Genomic DNA, 22,730 nt, shown 5'->3' with positions numbered 1-22,730 from the left:
CGGAATCAACCCTTGGCTGTAGACCAGTTTGAAAATATAGCTCCTATGCCTGGGAGACAACTTGACGATTATGCTATGCTGGCTTACAATCAAGGTTTATCAAGTGTTAGACCACCCCCAATTGCAGCAAACAACTTTGAATTAAAGCAAGGGTTGCTTCAAACCCTTCAGAATTATTGTGTCTTTAGAGGGAAGCCAAACAAAGATCCAAATACACATCTAATGGACTTCAAGGAGATTATGAACACCTTGCAATACAATGGGGTGTCACAAGATGCAATGTATTTAAGGGCATTTCCCTTTTTACTTAAAGATGATGCGAAGTAGTGGCTTCGAAGCTTGCCCACGAGATCAATTAGAACTTGAGAGGAGATGACCAGAAAATTCCTTGATAAATATTTCTGCTCAGCTAAAACAGGCAAGTTTAGAAGGAAAATCCATAACTTCTGCCAGAAAGATACGGAAACTATTTTTGAAGCATGGGAGAGGTTTAAGGAGATTGTTAGAAAGTGTCAACATAGTGGAATTAAACTCTGGATGCAACTCTAGGACTTTTGAGATGGATTGACACCGGCCTCACGTAGAATATTGAGCAATGCAGTTGGAGGCCCGTTGATGAAGAAGACTCCAGAGGAGATAGTTACAATTCTTGATGAGTTATCTGAAGTTGCAAATCAATGGCCCTGTGAGAGTGCGGAAAGAAGAAGATCAACTGGTGTTCACTAGGTTGATGCTAACACATCTGTGCAGGTACAGCTTGATGCTATGGCCAAAGAGATAAGGCAGCTGACCTTAGCCTCGATACAAAGTGAGCCTCACGCAGCTTGTGATATATGTGGAAGAGGACACCTTACTCATGAGTTTCAAGCGTCAACTGAGAAAGTAAATGTTGTGGGAAACTACAATTTCAATGCAATGGGTCAGAGGCACCCCGGATTTTCATGAAGTTCACCTGGAGGTACCGCGAATGCTTGGCAACAAAATAACTCTAGACCGCAGGGACAAGGAGCTCCAGCATACCAAAATTAGCAGAGGCAGCAATTTCAGCCTCAACATCCTGTTCAGCCTGGTCTAGAGGATCTAATGAAGGCTTTCATTATTAAGACAGATGACAGGTTGGACGCCCATGGAGCAGCTATTAAATAATTGGGCATTGGTCTTCGAAACCTGGAGAGACAAGTGGGACAGATTGCAACAATATTATCTGAGAGGGTTCCAGGTACTCACCCCGCTGACACAGAAAAGAATCCCAAAGAAACAGTGAATGATGTAACTCTGAGAAGTGGGCAAGTGTTGAAAGATCCCACCCCGATCCAAAATGATGTGATACTTGAAAATTTTCCATGTAAATTTGCCATTCACAGAAGTTCTCTCACAAATGCATTCCTATGTTATGTTCTTGAAGAAGATTCTTATGAAAAAGAGGAAAATAGAGGAGACCTCGGTGGTGAAGCTCACAGAGCATTGCAGCGCGATATTGCAAAACAAACTCCTACAAAAGCATGGAGATCCAGGGAGATTTACTCTATGTGATTTTGGTGCCTCAATTAATATAATGCCTCTATCTATTTATAGAAAACTGGAGAAGGAGATTAGAGAGATAAGGTCGGTGCCAATATCTTTGCAGCTGGCAGACCAAACGACTTTAATACCCGAAGGGATAGTGGAAGATGTGTTAGTTCGGGTGAATAAGTTCGTATTTCCTGTAGACTTTATAGTGGTGAATATGGAGGATAAAGGAGGTCCCCCTCATCCTAGGAAGACCATTCTAAGAAACGGGTAGTGCAATATTCGATATACACGAGAGGAAACTCATGCTTAGAGTGGGTGAGGAGACGGTGACTTTTGATATGAATGTAGAAAAGGGGGTGCAAAAAGGAAAAACAACTGCGAGTGTTGAGTGGAAAGTGAAGGGATTAAAAGCGAAGGCTGCACTGAGTGAGAAAGATAAGTGTGGGGTGTACCCCAAAAAGGCTGAGAAGAAGTTGTCTGCATGGATGTGTGCATTAGTTCGGGCGCGAGGAATAGAACCCGACTTCGACTCAGACCCCGACTAGATATTCAGGGAAGTTTCCTTTACCTTATGCTTTTTAATTGTGTCATGGGGACATGCCACAACTTAAAGTGTAGGGTGGGGGATATTTGTATGTATGTTTGTATATGTGTTTCTTTTTGTTAGTTGTAGTAGTAGAGATAGAAAAAAAATTAAAATTTTCAATTTTTCCCGATGATGGATATCATCGATAGGTTTCTTGGGGGATTTAAGTCGAAGAAAAAATACAGAGAGATTTTCTTTTGTAGGTAGTGTAATAATTTCCCTTTGATTTTTCTTTGTGCCGCGGTTCTTTTTCAAGGGTTTTGTTTGAACCGGGTGTAGTTAGTTTTTATTTGTGTTAGTAGTAGGAAACCTTGTGTTGTGATTTGAATTGAAAGCAATATCTCTTGACTTTATTATACCTTATGAATAGTAAGTGCTTTAGTTCTGACGCTTAGGCTCAGTTTTTTCCTCTTGTATAAGTATCTTAAAGTGTATGGTCTTAACTTTGCTTAACTGCTTTGACTAGAGTGTCTTGATTATCCAATCCTGAGTGAGTTATGTGCCATGTGTGAGTGAGGTCTTGTGTTATTCTGTGCATTGAATTTGATGTCTAGAACTTTTCTCATGTGTTTGCAAAGCAAAATAGTAGTCGTTTTCAGTCTTGAAAGTGATAGAGGCATTTCTTTGTTGAGCTAGTTATATGCTTTTACCCACCTAATTGTATGTATTTTAATTAACCCCATTGAGCTTGTAATCTTGTTTCTTTGGCAACCACATTACAAGCCCTACCCAATTGTTTGAATTGACAATTTATTTGAACCTTATACCTCTCATGAGCACTTGAATTTGCTATGAACTTTGTAAAAGTTGAAGTGTGGGATGTTGGTTTGGATTTTGAGTGGAACTATTGAAATAGGAGAAAGGTGCATTGTTTTGAAAAAGTAAGAGCTGCTTAAATTAAATAAAAAAAGAAAAAAGAGTACTTGTATTGTTGTGAAAAATATTCCTTGATAGTGGTAACTCTTGATATATTTGTACTTAAAGAAGTTGGGAGTTCACATATATTGACGTGAAGATGGAGTTTTGGTTTGACATAAGTGTGGGGTGTTAATTGCTAATGTATATGTATTAAAGTACTTAGGGAGGTATCGTCACTATATTTAAATGTATCATGCCCATCCCGCAGCCTACATTACAACCAAATAAAGTCCTACTTGATCCTTGATTGAATGAGCTCAATTAGTAGAGTATTATACTACGGGCAAGCCTATGGTACGTCTCTTGTGGCATATGAATGTTATTTCTGAGAGTGAGTGAATTCTTTCTATATTGAGTTCCTAATTGTTCTTAATTTTCATTATATATGGAACTACTCTCTATTGTTGTGTGAGGGCACTTGATTTACGAAGGAAAGATAATGTCATTGACCTCTATGTTAGAGTAAGTGAGCGGGCTGTGAAAAAAACGTGGTGATTTTGAGTCAAATCTTGAGGCAGGGATGTTACATTAGAGTGCTTAGTCTGTTCTAAATATTCTTGGTGTGATGAGTTATGAGAGTTGTTTAAAAATGTCCTGTTTATTTGAAGTGTAGTTTGATTGTTCGAGGACAAGCAATGGTTTAAGTGTGAGGTGTTGATGGTAGGCTATAATCTCATATTTTAGTCACTTATTGCACTCTAATTCACTGCACTTTACTTGTGTTGAGCTTTAATTGGTAGTATTTTGCATTTATTGCGTATTTTATGCTGTGTAGGAATGATTCCAAGTTATGTAGATGTTATGAAACTAATTCGAGCTATTTGGAGCTTTGAAGTCTGAGCAAGAGCCCAAAGGATTAAGCCGGAATTGTGTTTGGGGGTCGAGGATCACTTCTGGATATCAAAAATCAAGGAAGAAGCAACAACTGAAGAAATACACTAGTGCGACGCACTAGGCGACGCATAGTGCGACGCAGTAGGGTAAATTTATGTCAGAAGATTGACAAAGTTCAGAGGATGGGTTTATGAGGTCTGACAGAAAAATACACTAATGCTAGGCATAGTGCGTGGCATAGTGCGTAGCATCAGTACAAAATTCTGTCAGAAAGGCTAAGTTCAGAGAGTTTAAGACCGAGAAAATTGCATTAATGCGACGCACTGGGCGTAGTATAGTGCGATGCATGAAAAGCATTAAGTTTGCAAGTTTTCCTATTTCGGCTAGGAAAGGGTGATTTCGTTTGGGCCCGACCCTACTTGGTATTAAATACATGGGAAAACGTTATTTTTTGGACTTTGGACATACTTTAGACCTAAGGAAGCTAAGGAGGAGTTGGAGGAGCAAAAGCACAAGGATTTCATCATTCCTTCCTCACTCAAGACACAAGTTTGGATTTAATTTATGTTTTCCTATCTTTAATTATATTTGTGATGAATTGCTCCATATCTATGAAGTAGTTCTCTTTAGAGTTTGATGGATTTGGTGTATTGATGATTGTTTGTGGATTATAATTCTAGTTTTATGTATTGAAGCATTTTTGGATGATTTAATTGTTGCATCTATATTCACTTATTCATATAATCGAGAGAGGCATAACTTGTGATATTTTTGCATTATATTGTTGGTTGAGTTCTTTAATTCTTCTTAGTAATCGAAAGAGGTTAGTTAAATCATTGATTAAACCTCATTAGGAGGATAATCGAGAGAGGTTCTCCTAAAGACCAATCCACCGCGCATTCTTGCATATCTTCACGTGCTTAAATTGGTTCATCTTGTGAGGTTAAGACTTAATCGAGAGAGGAGTTTTTGCTAAACGTTTGAACTAATAATTGAGTGAATTCGAGAGATTCACTTAAACATTAGAAGTGAATTACCTAGAGTTAGATCCCAACAATTATCTTGCACCTATCCTATCAATTAACCCCTATTTTCTCCCACTGATAACTTTCTTGCTTAGCTTTGTTATGATTGTCATTAGTCAATAGCTTTAGATTCTTAGTTAATTTTAGTTAGAAATCATATAAACCTCAATTGATGATTCTCCTAGATAGCAACCAATCTATAAACTACGAGAATACTATTTAAATTCAATCCATGTAGATATGATATTATACTATATTATATTTGATTAGCGAGCATAACTTAAGTGTGTGTTTTGCGCTCGTCAAATTTTGGCGTCGTTGCCGGGGATTGGCAATCAATAGAGTTTGAAATAGTTTATAGTGCTAATTCAGGAATTTTCTTTTTATTTTTATTTTATTTTTCTCTTTTACGTTTGGTGTTCTTTGACTGTGCGCAGGTTACAGGTTAGATTGGTGCATGACTCGAACTTCTGCGAAGGAAGTGCTACCATACGAGCCAGAAATTGAAAAACAATTGCGACAGCTGAAAAAGGAAATAAGTCTCACCAAGACATCAGAAAAGGTTGGGCAATCCTCAACCAAAGATATGGGTGAAATCGGTGATGATAATATAGATTTGGCTGCGAGAGAAGCAACCCAATGAAGAGAAAAACCTGCACGGGATGCTCAGGAAATAACTATTAGAGATGCGCAGATTATCTATGAAGAAGAGAGGGGTCGAAGAATTGTTCAGAATCAACCCTTGGCTGTAGACCAGTTCGGAAATAAAGCTCCCATGCCTGGGAGACCACTTGGCGATTATGCTAGACCGGTCTATAATCAAGGTTTATCATGTGTTAGACCACCCCCAATTGCAGCAAACAACTTTGGATTGAAGCAAGGGTTGCTTCAAACCCTTCAGAATTATTGTGTCTTCAGAGGGAAGCCAAATGACGATCCAAATATATATCTAATGGACTTCGAGGAGATTATGAATACCTTCCAATACAATGGTGCTGATTCTCCTGGATAGCAACCAATCTATAAAATACGAGAATACTGTTTAAATCCAATCCCTGTGGATACGGTATTATACTATACTATATTTGATTAGCGATCATAATTTAAGTGTGTGTTTTGCGCTCGTCAATATTATTCCTGCTTTCCTTTCGTGATGCCTTATTTGCCTTAGTTCAGTGCAGCTATTCTTGGTATATCTCTTCATTGTCTCATTTTCATTGTTTATCATTACCACACTGTCATATACCTGTTCAGTTTTCTTATTTATTCCAGTAGGGCCTTGACCTGACCTCGTCACTACTCTACCGAGGTTAGGCTTGGCACTTACTGGGTACCGTTGTGGTGTACTTATGCTATGCTTCTGCACATCTTTTTGTGTAGATCCAGGTACCTCTTACTAGCCTAAGCACTAGTGAGTCGACCTTGGAATTGGAGACTTCAAGGTATACTTGCCGGCGTCCGCAGGCCTCGGAGTCACACTCTATCTAGTTCTATTTCATTTTTCCTTTTTATAGATACTATTGTATAGGGATGTTCAGTACACTCTTGTAGAGCTTGTGACTTGGTATCACCGGATTTTGGCAGTTTTTATACTGTTGAGTTGCGGAGTCCTTTTTAAGATAGTTGTTGAGTTATTTGAAAGTTTTATCTTGTTCTCGGTTAATTCTGCGTGTATGTTAGGCTTACCTAATCTTAGAGACTATGTGCCATCACGATATCCTACAGAGGAAAATTGGGGTCATGACCGAAATAATGAAATTACCCTCTTTGAAAAAGATATCACCACACCAATCCCTTTCTTCTCTTAAACCTATCAACACGATATGTGCTCTTGCGACGAAAAATATTACCACTATCAATTTAGCCTACCTACCACCTAGTTTTCAGTCTACAAGTTGTGACGAAAAAAAGTTAAATAAATATTCTTATATTATCATTTATTCTAGGTTATATATTAATGTTATTACATAGAGTTATCTGTAATTATCTTTTTAAATGACCTAATTGTATAAATATTTTGTATACCATCTATGCGTAGAACTTAAACAACACAGATCAAAGGTTTCCTTCTTAATTACTTCCAGAAGGAAGATTGCACAATCCTTCAAGATCAAGAAGAAACAAAGATTTTTTAGGCACCATAAAATTTTGGATGAACTCATATATATGTACTATTTCTTTTAATTATATTGCATATTAAAATGCCTTATTGGGAGTGGCGGATCTACATACAGTAGTATGGGTGCTTAGGCATTCATTGCCTTTGACCAAATTTAGTAGATTTACATAGCTATTATCAAAAACTTTGATAAACAATGAATGAGCACACACATTTAAACTCATTTTCCCTCTTCGTTTGGAATTCTTTTGACAAGCAACCATAACTATAAAATCTTAGATTCGTTACTGCTTATTGTAATGCTTAAAGTACTAATATAAGATAATGTACAATTTATTTTTTCATAACTGTATTTTTCTTCTTGTTTCTTTTTTTTTCACCAACAAAACACATTTAAATATTTTTTTTCAATTATAGATCAATGTCTACATTAATACCTATAGAAGTGAATGAAACCCTTAGCCAGGTTATATTTTGATTGTGATATTTATAAGATTATAAATTATGTCTGAATACAAAAATAACGAAACCTAATTCACATCGGAGAAAACATATAGTAAAAAATAAAACCATCATATATTAATAATGAAAATCTTAGCAGAATACAAATCATCATATATTAATAATGGAATACAACTTGTAGCATCATCAAAAAAACTAAAAAGTACAAAATAAAAAATCTCACCTAGTATGAATTTAAACTTAAGCATTAGGTGCATTAATTATCTGTATTTTCTAGAGAAGCCTATGAAGAAGACGAAGATTAAGCCTCATTTTCCAACTGCTTCAAACGATTATTCATGTTAAAAATAGTTGTACTCAACCAAGCTTCAAACTTTGTTAATTTATCTGCATTAAGTTGTTCAATTGACTCCCATCAGTATCTTTGGATGTTTTCTTTCATGTTGTAAAGTAAAAGAGACTGAACACTTGTAATTTCTTTTATGTTGTCAAACACTTTCTTCCTATTGTTGAGTTGATTCACTTTGTTTCGTGCATGAGCCGCAACTAGGCGAGTGCTTTCACTTAATTGCATATTAGGATTAAAAAAACGATCAATAATCGCTTCAGATGTAGGATGAAAAAATGAGAAAGGCTTACTGGTAGGGGAAAAGAGTACAATTCCAACGTCAACATTGCATAGCGGTCGTCTTCACTTTCTATTTTTTTCATTGGAATATTTTGTCGTCCTCTAGTCTTCTTACCATCCAAGGATAAAATTATAAGGAAGGGTATAATATAAAAGCTTATTGATGAATAGTTTTCTTTAAAAAATGACACTTATGAGAAATAGAATATCATGACTATTTATATACATCAAGATTTCATCGTAATAAATTTCTAGCTAAATATTATTAATGAAAGCAATCAAAGAATTCTAAACTTTTAAGTTAATGAAGTAAATATTTTATCATACTTGCCAAAATTTACCAAGTTGTGATTAGAAAATGTGGATGTAAATTCAAGAAACACAAACTAAGTACCAGAATCTTTGAAATTTAACTCAAATAGGAAAATAAGTTAATGCGTTTAGAAATTCATCAAGTTCTAGTAGTTCGAATTAACACGGGTCAGTTTTAATGTTCTAACTGAAATAAGTGCAAATGTAATAAGAAGATAACCAAATCGAGAAAAAACATTAAAACTGCATTACTACAATAAAAATTTGAAATTAACTTGAACTCGGTAAATAATTAATTAATCACTAATTTTACCAAGTACTATTTTTGAAATGCAATATAACTAAGAGGGACACAAGTGCATACCAAATATTTCTCAAATATACGAAGAACACTACGAATAGAATTATACGATAAATTGTACACATGACACTTTAGAATGTACAATCGACATACCGAGTTGTTAAATATATTAGACTTTTATTGTGAAAAAACACTCTCAACAGCTTGCTGAGCAAAGGCAGAGCAAAGATTTTAACCTTAAGGGTTTAGGATTTTAGAACGACTTTAAGTGCTAATGATTGGGTTCTAAATTTGTACCTATTTAATAAATTTCTTAAAGAGCAAAGGCTATGGATCCGGCCGAACTCATAGCTCGACTTCTGCCTCCGCCCCTATTGCTGAGGGCTGACAACGATCTATATTTGTCACTGCTCTTTAAAATTTTCATTTGATATCTAACTGACGTATGTGGAGTAGTATTTCCAGGCCCTCTTAAGTCCACAATCAGACTTGGTTTATTGACAATGACTCAAGAGCTTCTACTACACAGTTGCACATTCTGTGTGGTCTCTAAGTAATACATTTATGGGAAATGAAATAAAAAGCTTTCAATAGCAAAATGAAAGTTGAAAAACTGATTATACCGTGGGGGTGGGGATGAAGAATACATTTTTCTTTCACAACTTCACCTCTAGAACGATGCAAATGTAATTATTTTCAACTATGATCAAACTCAACATAGTATTTGGAGTTGGAGCTGATCCATTAGAGTATCATGTTCCTACTAACGTGGTGCCCAATAGCAACAACAATTGTGCATCAATCAAGCAAGGTGGGGTCAGCTATAAGAATTCTCAGTATCTATGACACTCGTCCAACATTTTATAAAATAAAATATAAAATAATGTGATTACCCTCTCTGCAAAAGCTATCACCACACCAATCCCTTTCTTCTCTTAAACTTGTTTATACGATCTGTGCTCATCCGTGACTTCTCAGGTTTGTTTGACTTCTTTGTCTTATCAAGTCGACTATCCAAACTGTTCCTGGAAATTTCTGGAAGGTCAGATTGCAGACCGAATGTGTTCGTGGCTGCACTAATTTCAGGAGGTTTGCTCTTGTTATCAGACTCTAAAGATGTTTTATGAGAACCATCAGTGGCTGGCTTTGATTTGCCGAGACCAAGAACAAACTTTTTTAGATGTTTGATGTACACTGGGTAAAGCTCAAGATTGCAATGCCCACCTCCAGCTATCCACAACGGTTCATACTTCTCCTTGCATAGATCATAAAGTTGTTTTCCATGGGAACAGTCAACAACTTCATCCTCCGTTCCCTAACACAAATGGATGGGAATACTTAGAGATTATTCAAAATTATGTCAGATTCAGATGATTCTTGCACTGTTGTAGAATCAATGTATTGGTAAGTATGGCCACATGAACAAGTCCTAGCTTCAGTTTCTATCCTTGATAAAAAAGTACATACATCAAGTTTATGATTGCAACATTGTGCAAAAGTGTTTCATTAGTTCAACGGTTTGCTGAATAAGAAATTTGTTCCACTAGTTGCAGCAAAAGAAGAGCCAATCCTTTATTTTTATAGACTTGGATTGTCTAAAAATGGTCGGTTGTGCTGCGTTATATTGACATCTTTGGAGCTGGCTGAATTCCGATAACATTCTCTTCCCCTATGATCTTCTTAACCAGACTCAGATTGAACTATTTCCATAGCTTTTATACTTGGTGTTTAGGTAAGCGTATAAGCTTATTATCAACTGCAAGACTTATATCCAAACACCTAACTGTTCATTTATAAAATCAGCTTTAATCCTTAAAAGTGCTTTTCAGCACTTTATGCTTGTCAACTACTGTCAATCAGTAAATTAAAATAGGCTCTTAATAGAAAGATTTTCAAGGATCAATGCAAAAAATAAGCGTGTGACTATCATATAAGTTCCTCAAACACTACTAAAAACAGCTTTTTCTGACTGAAGATTACTGATCGAAAAGCCAATCAAAAAATGCAAATATACTTTTTCAAATTTTTTGACAAAACCGACCGAGCCAGCTGTTTTTTTTAGCGCCAAAATGAGGAAATTGCTTTTCCAACCGAGTCGGTCAGTAATGCGTCCCGTAAAAAATAGTTTTCAAGAACCCGTCGGTCGGTTTCCTATTTAAAAATTAAAAATTATATTCAGAAAACTGACCGAATCAACCGGTTTTTGGTCAAATCTTTGGTCAACTCATTTAAAACAACCTACCGAAAATTGCGTCGATCGGTTTTTGATCGGTAATCCTTTAAAACCGACCGCTTTCAATCGGCTTTTCAGTCGGAAATGGCCCTTTTTTAGTAGTGAAAACTTCCCGTGGCAAAGAAAATATAGTCAGATGAAAAGGAAACCCATGATCCATCAAAAAGCAAGTTTGTGGAGAGGGAACTACAATAACCGGACAAACTAGTAACAGTTCCCTTCCTCCCACCCTCCTCCCCCGATCTGCTAGGTATAAGTACACTGAAGGTTGTACGAGACTAATGAGGGCTCAGGGAAAAGGGGGAAGGGAAGGAAAATTACGGAATGCAAGGATTAAACAGTTAAAAAGAAGAGAACTCACATGAATGACTAGAACAGCACAATTCACCATACTAATTTTGTCGACATTCTGAAAGAAATTGGAGCAAAAACGTCAGCCTGTACAAGTGGAAAGAGGAAAAACCAAAAGACAAACTATAAACAGTCAAGGGTTTAAATTTACCTTATAAATGTCAAACCAATATGTGCGTTTGACAGGGTACAATACTCTTAGACCAGACAATATTGGACCATGTAAAACAACAGCTCTTAAATTGGGTGCCCGTGATGCAAGATCAACAGTCGGGCCGCTGCCAACAGATTGACCATACAGTATTAGCTGTTCATCTTTGACACCGTACTGCTCCTTTAGGCATTTATATACTGCATCAATGTCTGCGTACGTATTACACTCGGATGGCTGATTCAAAGAAAGGATAAATTTATCATATTAAGAGTAATAGTTGACAGCAATTAGCAGAATAAACCCATATGATAACCCAAATAATGTCCCAAGACCGGCATTCCCAGAAATAGAAGGCTTTCCACGGACACTTCCTTAGATATCAATTTTTTTTTTCTTTTCAAGAAGTTCCTAGATATCTATTTAAAACTCCAAACAAAGTTATTTATGATATTAAGGCAGAAAAGGACAAAACGAAGCAAAAGAAAGTGCCCGAAACAACATTCAAATTACACTTCTAGATGCCTAAACAACATAACTAGTTTCAGCATCTAAAAGCTAGAGCAAAAGGGAAGCAAAGAAATGAGGGAAAAAGAGAAAGAGAAGTTATTCATGTATAGAACCCATGATATGTCTTAGGGGCACACAAGCGACATCCATGAAGATTTAATGACCTTAGCTCTCCCAGCAGCACTGGAAAGGGCAAAAGGAAAGATGGCATTCTATATTAATAATACACCTAAAAGTATACTTTAATATACACAATAAGATATCAACTAAAAGGTCTTAACTAACCTTAAAGACATCGAGAGGTGATTATCCAGTGTGCAACATAAAACATACAACAGAGACTCTACTCAGCAAAGAAAAGACAGAAAAAACAAAGATGAAGGATTTCCCAGATATATTGAATTCATGATGGAGTTGGTGTAAGTTTTTCAAGTCTCAGTTTATCGAAGCCAAGAGTGTTGTTTAATAACTGGTTCCTCAACCAAGTAGACACCACAACACGTGTATAAAACATTGCCAAATCTGTTCTTCTGACTATTGCCTTTTGAAGCTTGTACAGAAGACTGCCTTTGTTGATTAATTAAAGACACAAACCCCTCTCTCTTTCCTCCCCCCCCCAACAACCAAAAACCCAAATAAAGAAGGGAAACCGCCATTGAATCATCATATAAATAGTGTTTCTGTGGTCATCAGTGTGATGCCTTTTATAATACTAGGCAGCTAAATGACCTCCAAGTTTGCGAAAAAATTCTTCTCCATCATTTACGTCCTGCTGGAGACTGATTTGCTTCGATAAGGCAACCATAAATCTCCCATCAAACTGCGCATGACACATTATTTTTTGCAATCAGAGAGGAGATTTTATATGTTTATGATGCAAGATTCTCTCGTCACGAGTTCCTTAAGAGCTGACGTCTAGCATTATGTAGTAATATTGGTAAAGAAGGACAAGTAATATGATGCCTGGAAGAGAGGTGAAAGAAGATGAACGTCTTCTAAGAGGTTAACTAAATGGCTTTCCATGCAGACCCAAAGACTAAAAAGAAACGCTTCAATCTGAAAATGACTGGGAAGAACTAAATACATATGATTTTGTTAGAAACTTTAGACAAATTCAAAAGGGTAAAAATCAAAGTTGTAACACCCTACACCTTGAACAAGTATCTCTTTGGTCCTAGAGCTAGTTCGGGGAACAAAGATATTGTAAATACATAAAGCTCCTTCCTACTTTATACAGATCGATCATACTATTGAGCAAGCAACAAATTTGAAACATGTGAAGGCAGATAACTATTTTTTCTTCTCTTGCCTGAACTATTCAAGAAGAATGAAAAAGAAATTGTCTACTTCATTTGAGAAAGGAAGTAGATTTCTAACCTTTCCAGTGGACTGTCCATATCCAGAGTAATCATACCTAAAGAAGCGCACATGAGCAAGTCAGTGAAGTCAAGGAAACCAAGGAAAATAGCAATCCTACTGTCGAATATAACAAATTTCAAAACCAAAAAGTGAGAAGAGAAAAGGAAGGGGGGTGGGTTAAAGCAAAAAATCATGGGAAATAAATAGTTTGAGTGTTAGTATGATATTGTGTGTGCATCAAAATAAAGAAAAAATATAGCACTATCATTTGCTGCTATACAAATCTCCTTCCCATTCCTTCAAAAGCTCTTCTACACCTATTCCTTCATGTGGTCTTGTGGAGTCCCCTAGAAATATCCAGATTATGTCTTGCTTGAAAAGGCAGAAACATAGTTCATGCAGACTAAATGTTTCCAATCATAAGTAGCTTCCGAGAAAGTAGGTGCACTACTTCAGTTTCATTTTAAGTAAGGCAGCTCACTTGCAAAGGTTAAAACTAAAATCTTTCAAACTGAAATAGGACACTGATTGGCTCATATTTTAAGAAAATAAAAGTTAGGATTCAAAAGTTACATACCATGTCATAGGATTTCAATTTTAACATATCCGAAACTAATAAAAGAATTACATTAAGGTAATATTAGACTCTTAGAAACGAAACTATAACACACAGGCTGGGATACAAAAGCAGAACACTATTCAGCAACATTCTGCTTTTATAATTGACACCAATGCATGACTATTCCACAAGATATAAATGCATCCAAACGCAACCGCAAATAGGTCGAAAGATATAAAATCCTTGAGTCTTTAAAGATCTCATTGAATTAGAGTAGAAACACAACAATCTGGTAGCTTGAATCGAAACATGTGATCTCTTTCCAGGGCAAGAATCAACATATTCGCTTACTAGATCCACTTGACCATTAAAGACAGTCATCTACTTCGTAATGAAACTAACATGTATACCATCAATGTTAGAAACTAACCACGGACTGAAAATTATAAGTTAATGTGAATATCGCCTCACATTAGAGAAAAAGAGGGGAAAGCTTACTCTAATTATCCAAAGCGATTCTTTCTTGATTGAATACCAACTTTCTCCTGAATCCTATTGTACGTCCTTCTATAAGAGAACTAACAAAAATTCTGATAACTGACTTCAGTATAAGTCTCTATTAGCTCTAGATCAAATACATTTACTTGCTGAAAACGAGGGCATGCATCCAATTTCTCCAATTCCTATTCACTAAAATTATCATTCATCGGACAAGCTGTATCTAGGTTGGGGGAAAATCAACTAAACGGAAAAGAGAAAAGGAAACTCATTCTTTTCCTATCTTCCAACCAAAAAGTGTTAACTAGAAGTGCTCCTACAACTTGCGGAAGGTATGCCTTCCCCTTTAATTTCTGCAAACTGTTTCCACACCTCGAAACCCACAGTGGTGGATGCAGTGTATTAGCAACAGGCAACCGAACCTAGTAGTTTCCGAAACTGAACAAGTGAAAAATTAGTAAACTTTCAACAAATATTAAACTTTGAACCTATTATTTACAACATACAGTGAATTACATTACATTAAGGTTAAACCCATCAAGTTTAAATCACTTATCCGCCCCTGTGAACCCGTAAACACAAGGAAAAACTCTACTTGTTCACCAAGGTCTCACTGGAAAAGGAAAAGAGTAAAGAACTTTTACCTCGCAGTAAGAACTAAACGCAACCGGTGTTTACACCAAAACAACGTACTTTAGCATGGTTAAGTAATCAATGAGGTGAAAATGTACACTGATTAACCATAATTAAGTGATAAAAAGTATGGAGGTTTGGATAAACTTCACAGTTAAGGATCCAATAACACAGAAGAATAAAAATAAGCTGAAAAATTGAGTAATTATAATAAAATATTCTGCAGGATAATAATGGGAGTTTTACTTTTACCCCATGAGATTGACCCGAAGACGGAGGCCCAATTCAACAAATAGTTCGAACATTTGGCCCAAATCAGCAGCATTGCCATGCGAGTAAAGCATAGTAGTGGCGGGTGCCTTTGGGTGCTTCACGTATAACGCGACGACTTCGTTTCCACGGCGCGTGCGCAGCTTCAAAACGTCCACGTTTTCCCTCCTTGGTACCTCAGGTATGCATAGCTTGCCGCCGCATGATTCGTCGGCGACAACCGTGTACGATGGTGGATTCGGTGGGAAAAAGGCAAATTTCGCGGCGATGAATGACGTCACACCGCCCATACTACACAGGGCCTGAATAATAGCATAGGAAAACTGAAAAAAAAAAAGGGGAGGTGGAAATTTATGAGGGTGGGTGTGGTTGTGGGGAAGGGCGGCGCGTGGATGGGGAAGGGGGAGCTGCGCGTAGGAAGTTTGGTTGAAGAAGGGTAGTTTTAGTTAGAAGGAATAAGGAGAGATGTCGAACGTTGGGAGTTTCAGATTTCTGTTATTTAGTGCGAGTTTGTGAGTGATAACTGACGTGTCGTCGACTCACCCCTCCCTAACAGCGACATATATAAAACTTTAATATATAAGGATTTAATTAAGATTTAAGTTATACACTATACATAAACAGTGCAAATATTCCTTTACATTAACACATGTAAATTTTAATTTGTGATATTACGTTAGTTATTATTTTTATTAGATTATAAATTAATAATTTATTTAAAAATTTACGTATAATTACTTTATAAATAATTTAATTGTATAAATATTTTTTTATTATTCATGTATAGAATCTAAACCCTTTAAATTATATACTCCCTTTGTTCCAATTTATATGTTATACTTTTTTAATTCTGTCCCAAAAAGAATTTTATATCTATTAGAAGTTATTTAACTTTAGACTTTCTATTTTATCTTTAATGAGATGATTTACAACCACGCAAATTTACGTGGCTTGTTTTAGATCACAAGTTTCAAAGTTTTCATTTCTCCCTTAAACTCTATGCTTAGTCAAATATTACCATATAAATTGAAACGGATAAAGAATTGTCGGTATAATTTTTATAGAGAAAATGACAAAATTATTCCATTATGTTTTGGGTTGGTGCAAAATACTCCTTTGGATATCCACCAAAATAATTTAGTCTCATTATGTTTACCAAAATTGAGCACTTTCGCTCTGGTTACATTTATAACGTATTGCGTTAGTTAATTTTGATAAATTGACTCCTGAGATGCATATTAACCGTTTAAAATAAAATAATACATCCAAACAAACTTATTCTTATTTTCCTAATTTGTACCTTAGAAGAACCATGTAATAGTAAGATTCCAAAACAAAGGGCGTGAAATAAAATAATACATCCAAACAAACTTATTCTTATTTTCCTAATTTGCACCTTAGAAGAACCATGTAATAGTATGTAAGATTCCAAAATAAAGGGCGTGAAATAAAATAATACATCCAAACAAACTTATTCTTATTTTCCTAATTTGTACCTTAGAAGAACCGTGTAATCGTAAGATTCCAAAACAAAGGGCGTGAAATAAAATAATACATCCAAACAAACTTATTCTTATTTTCCTAATTTTTTGTACCTTAGAAGAACCCTATAATCATAAGATTCCAAAATAAAGGGTGTGATATTGAGGTTCAAATGAGATATAAGGTATAATCAATTGTCTTGAATAAGATTTTTATTAAGGTTCGACTTGGAGAAATGAATTCAGAGAAGTTCGTTCTAACGGTGAAATTAGTTGAAACAACTCATGTGTTCTGTTATGCGGCGTCTTCCTGAGATTCTTTGGAAGGGCGACGTAAGGCTAAGCAATCGATATTAGTGCGATTATTGTCCGTCAACTGAGGTCCCCTCCGTACGCTAGACTTGATTGTCAGTGCCGTACGAGAAAACAAATATCATGAGCAATTGAGAGAGAGCAGAAAAGAGAATTGAGAATGAAAGAAAGCTTGATTGCATTGAATGAAAGCTATTACAGAAAAAATAATACGGTGTCGGGCGGAAGAGACACCAGTACAGAGAATTGTTTGCTTGCTAGAAAGTGTGATTGCTTGGTCCCCCTTAATAATGCTTAAAAAAAATAAACCAAAGTTACATGACTTGACCTAAATAAGCTGTAAAAGTACACTTAAAGAAAATGCAGTAAAACTACTTTATATTTACAATGAAAAGGACTTAGTCTTCTACAAAGTAGAAACAAGTCCGTTGGCAGCAACGTTGTCTTTAGCATTAGGGTCTGCGCCCACGGCGTCATCTGCGCGCGCAGCACTGTTGGCATCTGCCTGTGGCTGGGCGCTGGTGATGGCTATCGATGGGGCGACAGAGGTAAATGCGCGCTTGTCACTTGGAGTTGCCGAGACCACGGGGCCGACCGTGGCGCTGGGCGTTGGGAGGCTTGCCAGGACGCCACGGGGCGCATCTAAGGGATCATGGGGCATGGCTGGAAAGCCGCCCATGACATTCTCCCCCACCTGAGTTGGCGACGTCCTCGGTACCTTACTTGCAAGATAATCATCAATTAGGCTCTTGTAGGCTTTGAGGTTTGTTCCCCTCTCCCAGGTATTCTCCTCTGCATCACATCCCTGCCATTTCACCAAGAACTTATGGTGATCTTTTCTTGAGGTGTGAATCACTCGATCATCAAGAATAGCTTCAGCACACCTTTTCCCGGTTGAATTGGGGCCTCGAATACTTGGTATTGTGAGTTGGCTTCGTGAAGGATCCTTCATATCTTTTCGAAAAGGTTTCAGGAGACTGACATGAAAAACGGGATGGATTTTCCACCAAGCTGGGGTATCCACTCGGTATGCAACTTTTCCAATGCGTCTTTCAATGGACAAGGGTCCAATATATTTTTGCAATAGGCGAGGATCATGGACCCCTGCAAACAAATACCGCTTTGGGATTTTGACCATCACTTTGTCCCCCACTTGGTATTCAACAAAGTGGCAATTCTGATCAGCATGCCTCTTCATCCGCTTTTGAGCTTTGACAAGATAGCTCCGCACTATCTCCAAATCAATAGAGGACCTTAATGTTCGTCGACATGAAGGTAAATGGAAAGCCCATTCGAGCCATGATAGACACGGGTGCTACCCACAACTACTTAGCCTCGACTCAGGTGGAGCGCCTTGGCCTAGTTGTAGGAAAGAAAAAAGGTCGTGTCAAGGCTATCAACTCACCTCCTCAGCTAGTGGGTGGAATAGCCAAAGAAGTACCAGTGAAACTTGGCCCTTATGAAGCAAAACTCAACCTGTACATAGTGATCATAGATGACTTCGAGTTGATAGTGGGGTTGGAATTCCTGAGGCAAACCAGCATCGTGCCCGTACCATATGCAGACATGCTAATGATGATGGGAGCAAATGGGGACAAGCCATTATCCCGTACATGCCCATGAAGATGGCCGTTGAGAACATCTCGGCCTTGTAGCTAAAGAAGGGAGTCAGAAGTCATAAACCTACCTTCCTGGCTACCCTCTGCATTGAAGATATTGAACGCTCCTCGGGTCCCATTCCTGCACCCGTGAAGGAGCTGCTACTGGAATTTGAAGACATCATGCCACAAAAATGCCAAAGCGTCTCTCGCCTAGGCGAACTGTGGACCATGAGATTGAGTTGGTGCCGGGTGAGAAGCTACCTGCCCCGGCGTTGTACAGAATATCACAACCCGAACTTACCGAACTTCGGAGACAATTGATGGAAATACTAGACACAGAGATCATCGTACCCTCCAAAACCCCATATGGGTTCCCTGTGCTATTCCAAAAGAAACATGATGGCAGCCTACGACTCTGTGTGGATTATCGGGCTCTAAACAAAATCACCGTGAAGAACAAGTACCCTATTACGCTAATGGCAGACTTATTTGTGCGATTATTGTCTGTCAACTGAGGTCTCCTCCGTACGCTAAACTAGATTGTCAGTGCCGTACGGGAAAACCAATGTTATGAGCAATTGAGAGAGAGCAGAAAAGAGAATTGAGAATGAAAGAAAGCTTGATTGCATTGAATGAAAGCTATTACAGAAAAATAACGCGGTGTCGGGGGGAGAGACACCAGTACAGAGAATTGTTTGCTTGCTAGAAAGTTTGATTGCTTGGTCCCTCTTAATAATGCTTAAAAAAAGTAAACCAATATTACATGACTTGACCTAAATAAGCTGTAAAATCGCACTTAAAGAAAATGCAGTAAAACTACTCTATAAATAAATATGTTGCGGCGTGCAATCCGATCCCATGAATATCACGCACAATAGAACCCCAGTCTCATTCAGTCATCAATCTCCCCAGTCTCTCGGTGTCACGACCCGAAATTCCCACCTTCGGACCGTGATGGAGCCTAACATTTCACTTGCTAGGCAAGCCAACATTAGAATAATATTATCTATTTTTAAAATAATTTTAAATTTATTAATAACAAGGAAGCAAATGCGGAAGAAATTTTGAAATAATCCTCGTGTCGTCAACACAATCCAACAACAAACTCGTCATAACTAGTACACCAATTCTATAACAAAGGAATGCATATGCGAACTTAGATGACGCTAGTATATCATTTACATCAAACGATAATTCGGTTCGGAATTGGAATGGACAACATTTTACTTATTCTTTAACAACCACAACTACAAACCTTTTTAACTCCTTTAAACTCAAATCATCAACACCTAAGAATATACACCTAGACAGCCCAATATATGCTTCTTATACGGTACCTTATACACTTCCTTCTTCCAAGTTCAAGAAGTATATCAAAAATAACACAACAACAGTTATAATGTCATGCATATGTGTATAAATATCATATCACGCATAGGTATATGCGTACATAACATAATCAAGCTTCTGAGGGAATCCCATCATATCATCTCGGCATCTGCGGATGAAATCATCAACGTATACCACTTGATCAGGTGTTGGTGCGTATATAACGACGTAACATTTCCCATACCCCATATACATATAATATATGCGTATATTACACCATCTGGTCATGGGTCAATATACATATATAAATGAATGCAATGCATAAGAAGTAAGGCAATAAGATCTCTCGGGATGTCATAAGATCAATATGCCTTCGGTTAATATCATGAAATAACCTTTATCAACTTACATATTTTTCGAGATCCATGAACAGACGATATAATAATAGGACACATAGGGAATCAAGAACATAGGCACCCCTAGTATTTCTAAGAATAGAGTCATTTGTAAAAGTTCTGCGTTTGCTCGTTTCATTTGTATCAAATGGATCATGCCAGAAGGAAAGAAGGGATAGTCTTAACATATGAAAAAGACTTAGACTTCTACAAAGTAGAAACAAGTCCATTGGCAGCAACTTTGTCTTTAGAATTAGGGTCTGCGCCCACGGCGTCGTCTGCGCGCATGACGCTGTTGGCATCTGCCTATGGCTGAGCGCTGGTGATGGCTATCGGTAGGGAGATAGAGGCACATGCGCGCTTGTCACTTGGAGATGTCGAGACCACGGGGCCGACCGTGGCATTGGGTGTTGGGAGGCTTGCCAGTACGCCACGGGGCGCGTCCAAGGGGTCATGGGACATGGCTGGAAAGCCGCCCATGACATTCTCCCCCACCTGAGTTGGCGACGTCCTCGATACCTTACTTGCAATATAATCATCAATTAGGCTCTCGTAGGCTTTGAGGTTTGTTCTCCTATCCCAGGTATTTTCCTCTGCATCACATCCCTGCCATTTCATGACCCAATTCTATCCACGATAAAACCGCCATGTGTTTTAGTAATAATAGAGACCAAAAGTGCTCTTATTTTTAAAACGGAAAAGGGTCAAATATGCCCATTAAATATTAAAAATAGAGCAGTTATGCCCTTCGTTTGCATTTGGGTACAAAATTACCCTTGCCGTTAATAAAGTGGTTCGCCTTTGCCCTTTCCCACTAACAGACTCCACATCAAGGATAATTTTGTACCCAAATACAAATGGAGGGCATAATTGCTCTATTTTCAATAGTTCAAGGGCATATTTGACCCTTTTCCGTATAAAATAATACTTTTTTGCTGAGTTGAAAATCCATGTTGAGAAAAAGTCTTCTCTGTAAAAAAAAAAAAAAAAAGAGGCAAAGGAATGGCTTTCCATATCTTTTACGTAATAATTACTACAATGACAAGAAATCTCACCGGAAAATCCCTCCATCCAGCTGATCACAATATTCTGCTTTACTTTTTTTACTTATTATTTTCTTACTGGATTAAATTCGTGTGATTTGATTTTTATATTCTTTGAACTCCTAAGTCCTAGCATGTAAGATAACCAAACAATACCCCATTAGAGGGACTCGAATCCGGATCTGCTCAAAGGATACAATGTCATTGTTCATCATTGATGTATCCTTAATAAAATAACCTTTTACATTGTAATATCAAATCTTAATGCAAAATCTTATTATTAGAGTACCAAGCAATTAATGATAAAAACAATTTCGTTTCGTCTTCCTATTTTAATTTGCAACCGCATATCGAAATGTCTTAAGGGGTATATGGTCAAATATACCCCTGAACTATTAAAAATGGAGCAATTATGTCCTCCGTTTGTATTTGGATACAAAATTGTCCTTCATGTGGAGTCTGTTAGTTGGGATGGGGGTGGGGAGGGGGAGGGGGGGACAAAAGTGAACCAATTTATTAACGGCAAGGGCACTTTTGTACCCAAATACAAACGAAGACATAATTGCTCCATTTTCAATAGTTCAGGGGCATATTTGACCCTTTTCCGTTTTTAAAATCTAAAGAGCCAAAATTGCTTAAGTATATATTTAAGGGACCATTTTAGACAGTTCCAAACATAAAATACTATTGTCTTCTTCTCCAAAAATTTACACTAATCTATTTATGTTAGATTATTTGCAGGATTTCTTACTTTATTAAATAAAAGTAAAATATCCTTATAAAAAAGATCTCGATTATATATCTAGTAATAATTTTTTAGTACCTTTCAACTTAAAAGTTTATTAAAGCTAATTCTTTCATATTATTTCTTTTTCTGTCACGACCCAAAATTCCCTCCGTAGGAGGTCGTGATGGCACCTAGTATCTAAGACTAAGTAAGGGCAATTTTGTAACGGCAAGGGTAATTTTGTACCCAAATACAAACGAAGACATAATTGCTCTATTTTCAATAGTTCAGGAGCATATTTGACGCTTTTCCATTTTTAAAATCTAAAGAGCTAAAATTGCATAAGTATATATTTAAGGGAGCATTTTAGACAGTTCCAAACATAAAATACTATTGTCTTCTTCTCCAAAAATTTACACTAATCTATTTATGTTAGATTATTTGCAGGATTTCTTACTTTAGTAAATAAAAGTAAAATATCCTTATAAAAAAGATCTCGATTATATATATAGTAATAATTGTTTAGTATCTTTCAACTTAAAAGTTTATTAAAGCAAATTCTTTCATATTATTCCTTTTTC

The 22,730-nt window shown here is 36.9% G+C and overlaps 1 protein-coding gene and 1 non-coding gene across 2 annotated transcripts; both read right to left on the bottom strand.

Moving 5' to 3' along the window:
* Positions 1-420: 420 nt before the first annotated feature.
* On the bottom strand, positions 421-527 carry LOC142169240 (small nucleolar RNA R71). The gene has a single exon (XR_012698952.1). It is a non-coding gene; the product is annotated as a small nucleolar RNA R71 (small nucleolar RNA).
* Positions 528-9,364: 8,837 nt separating this feature from the next.
* LOC107783565 (uncharacterized) lies at positions 9,365-15,792 on the bottom strand. Its single transcript, XM_075229776.1, has 5 exons — positions 15,244-15,792; positions 13,320-13,356; positions 11,433-11,669; positions 11,292-11,339; positions 9,365-10,012 (listed from the first exon to the last, which is right to left on the bottom strand). The coding sequence occupies exons 1-5, from the start codon at positions 15,549-15,551 to the stop codon at positions 9,608-9,610; spliced, it is 1,035 nt and encodes a 344-aa protein (XP_075085877.1). The 5' UTR covers positions 15,552-15,792; the 3' UTR covers positions 9,365-9,607.
* Between the last annotated feature and the right edge of the window lie 6,938 nt (positions 15,793-22,730).

This window comes from Nicotiana tabacum, chromosome 14 (assembly GCF_000715075.1).
Source record: "Nicotiana tabacum cultivar K326 chromosome 14, ASM71507v2, whole genome shotgun sequence".
In the NCBI taxonomy this organism is placed as follows: Eukaryota; Viridiplantae; Streptophyta; class Magnoliopsida; order Solanales; family Solanaceae; genus Nicotiana; species Nicotiana tabacum.
Note: the sequence above shows the minus strand (reverse complement) of the source record. Positions and strands in the feature narration are given on the sequence as shown.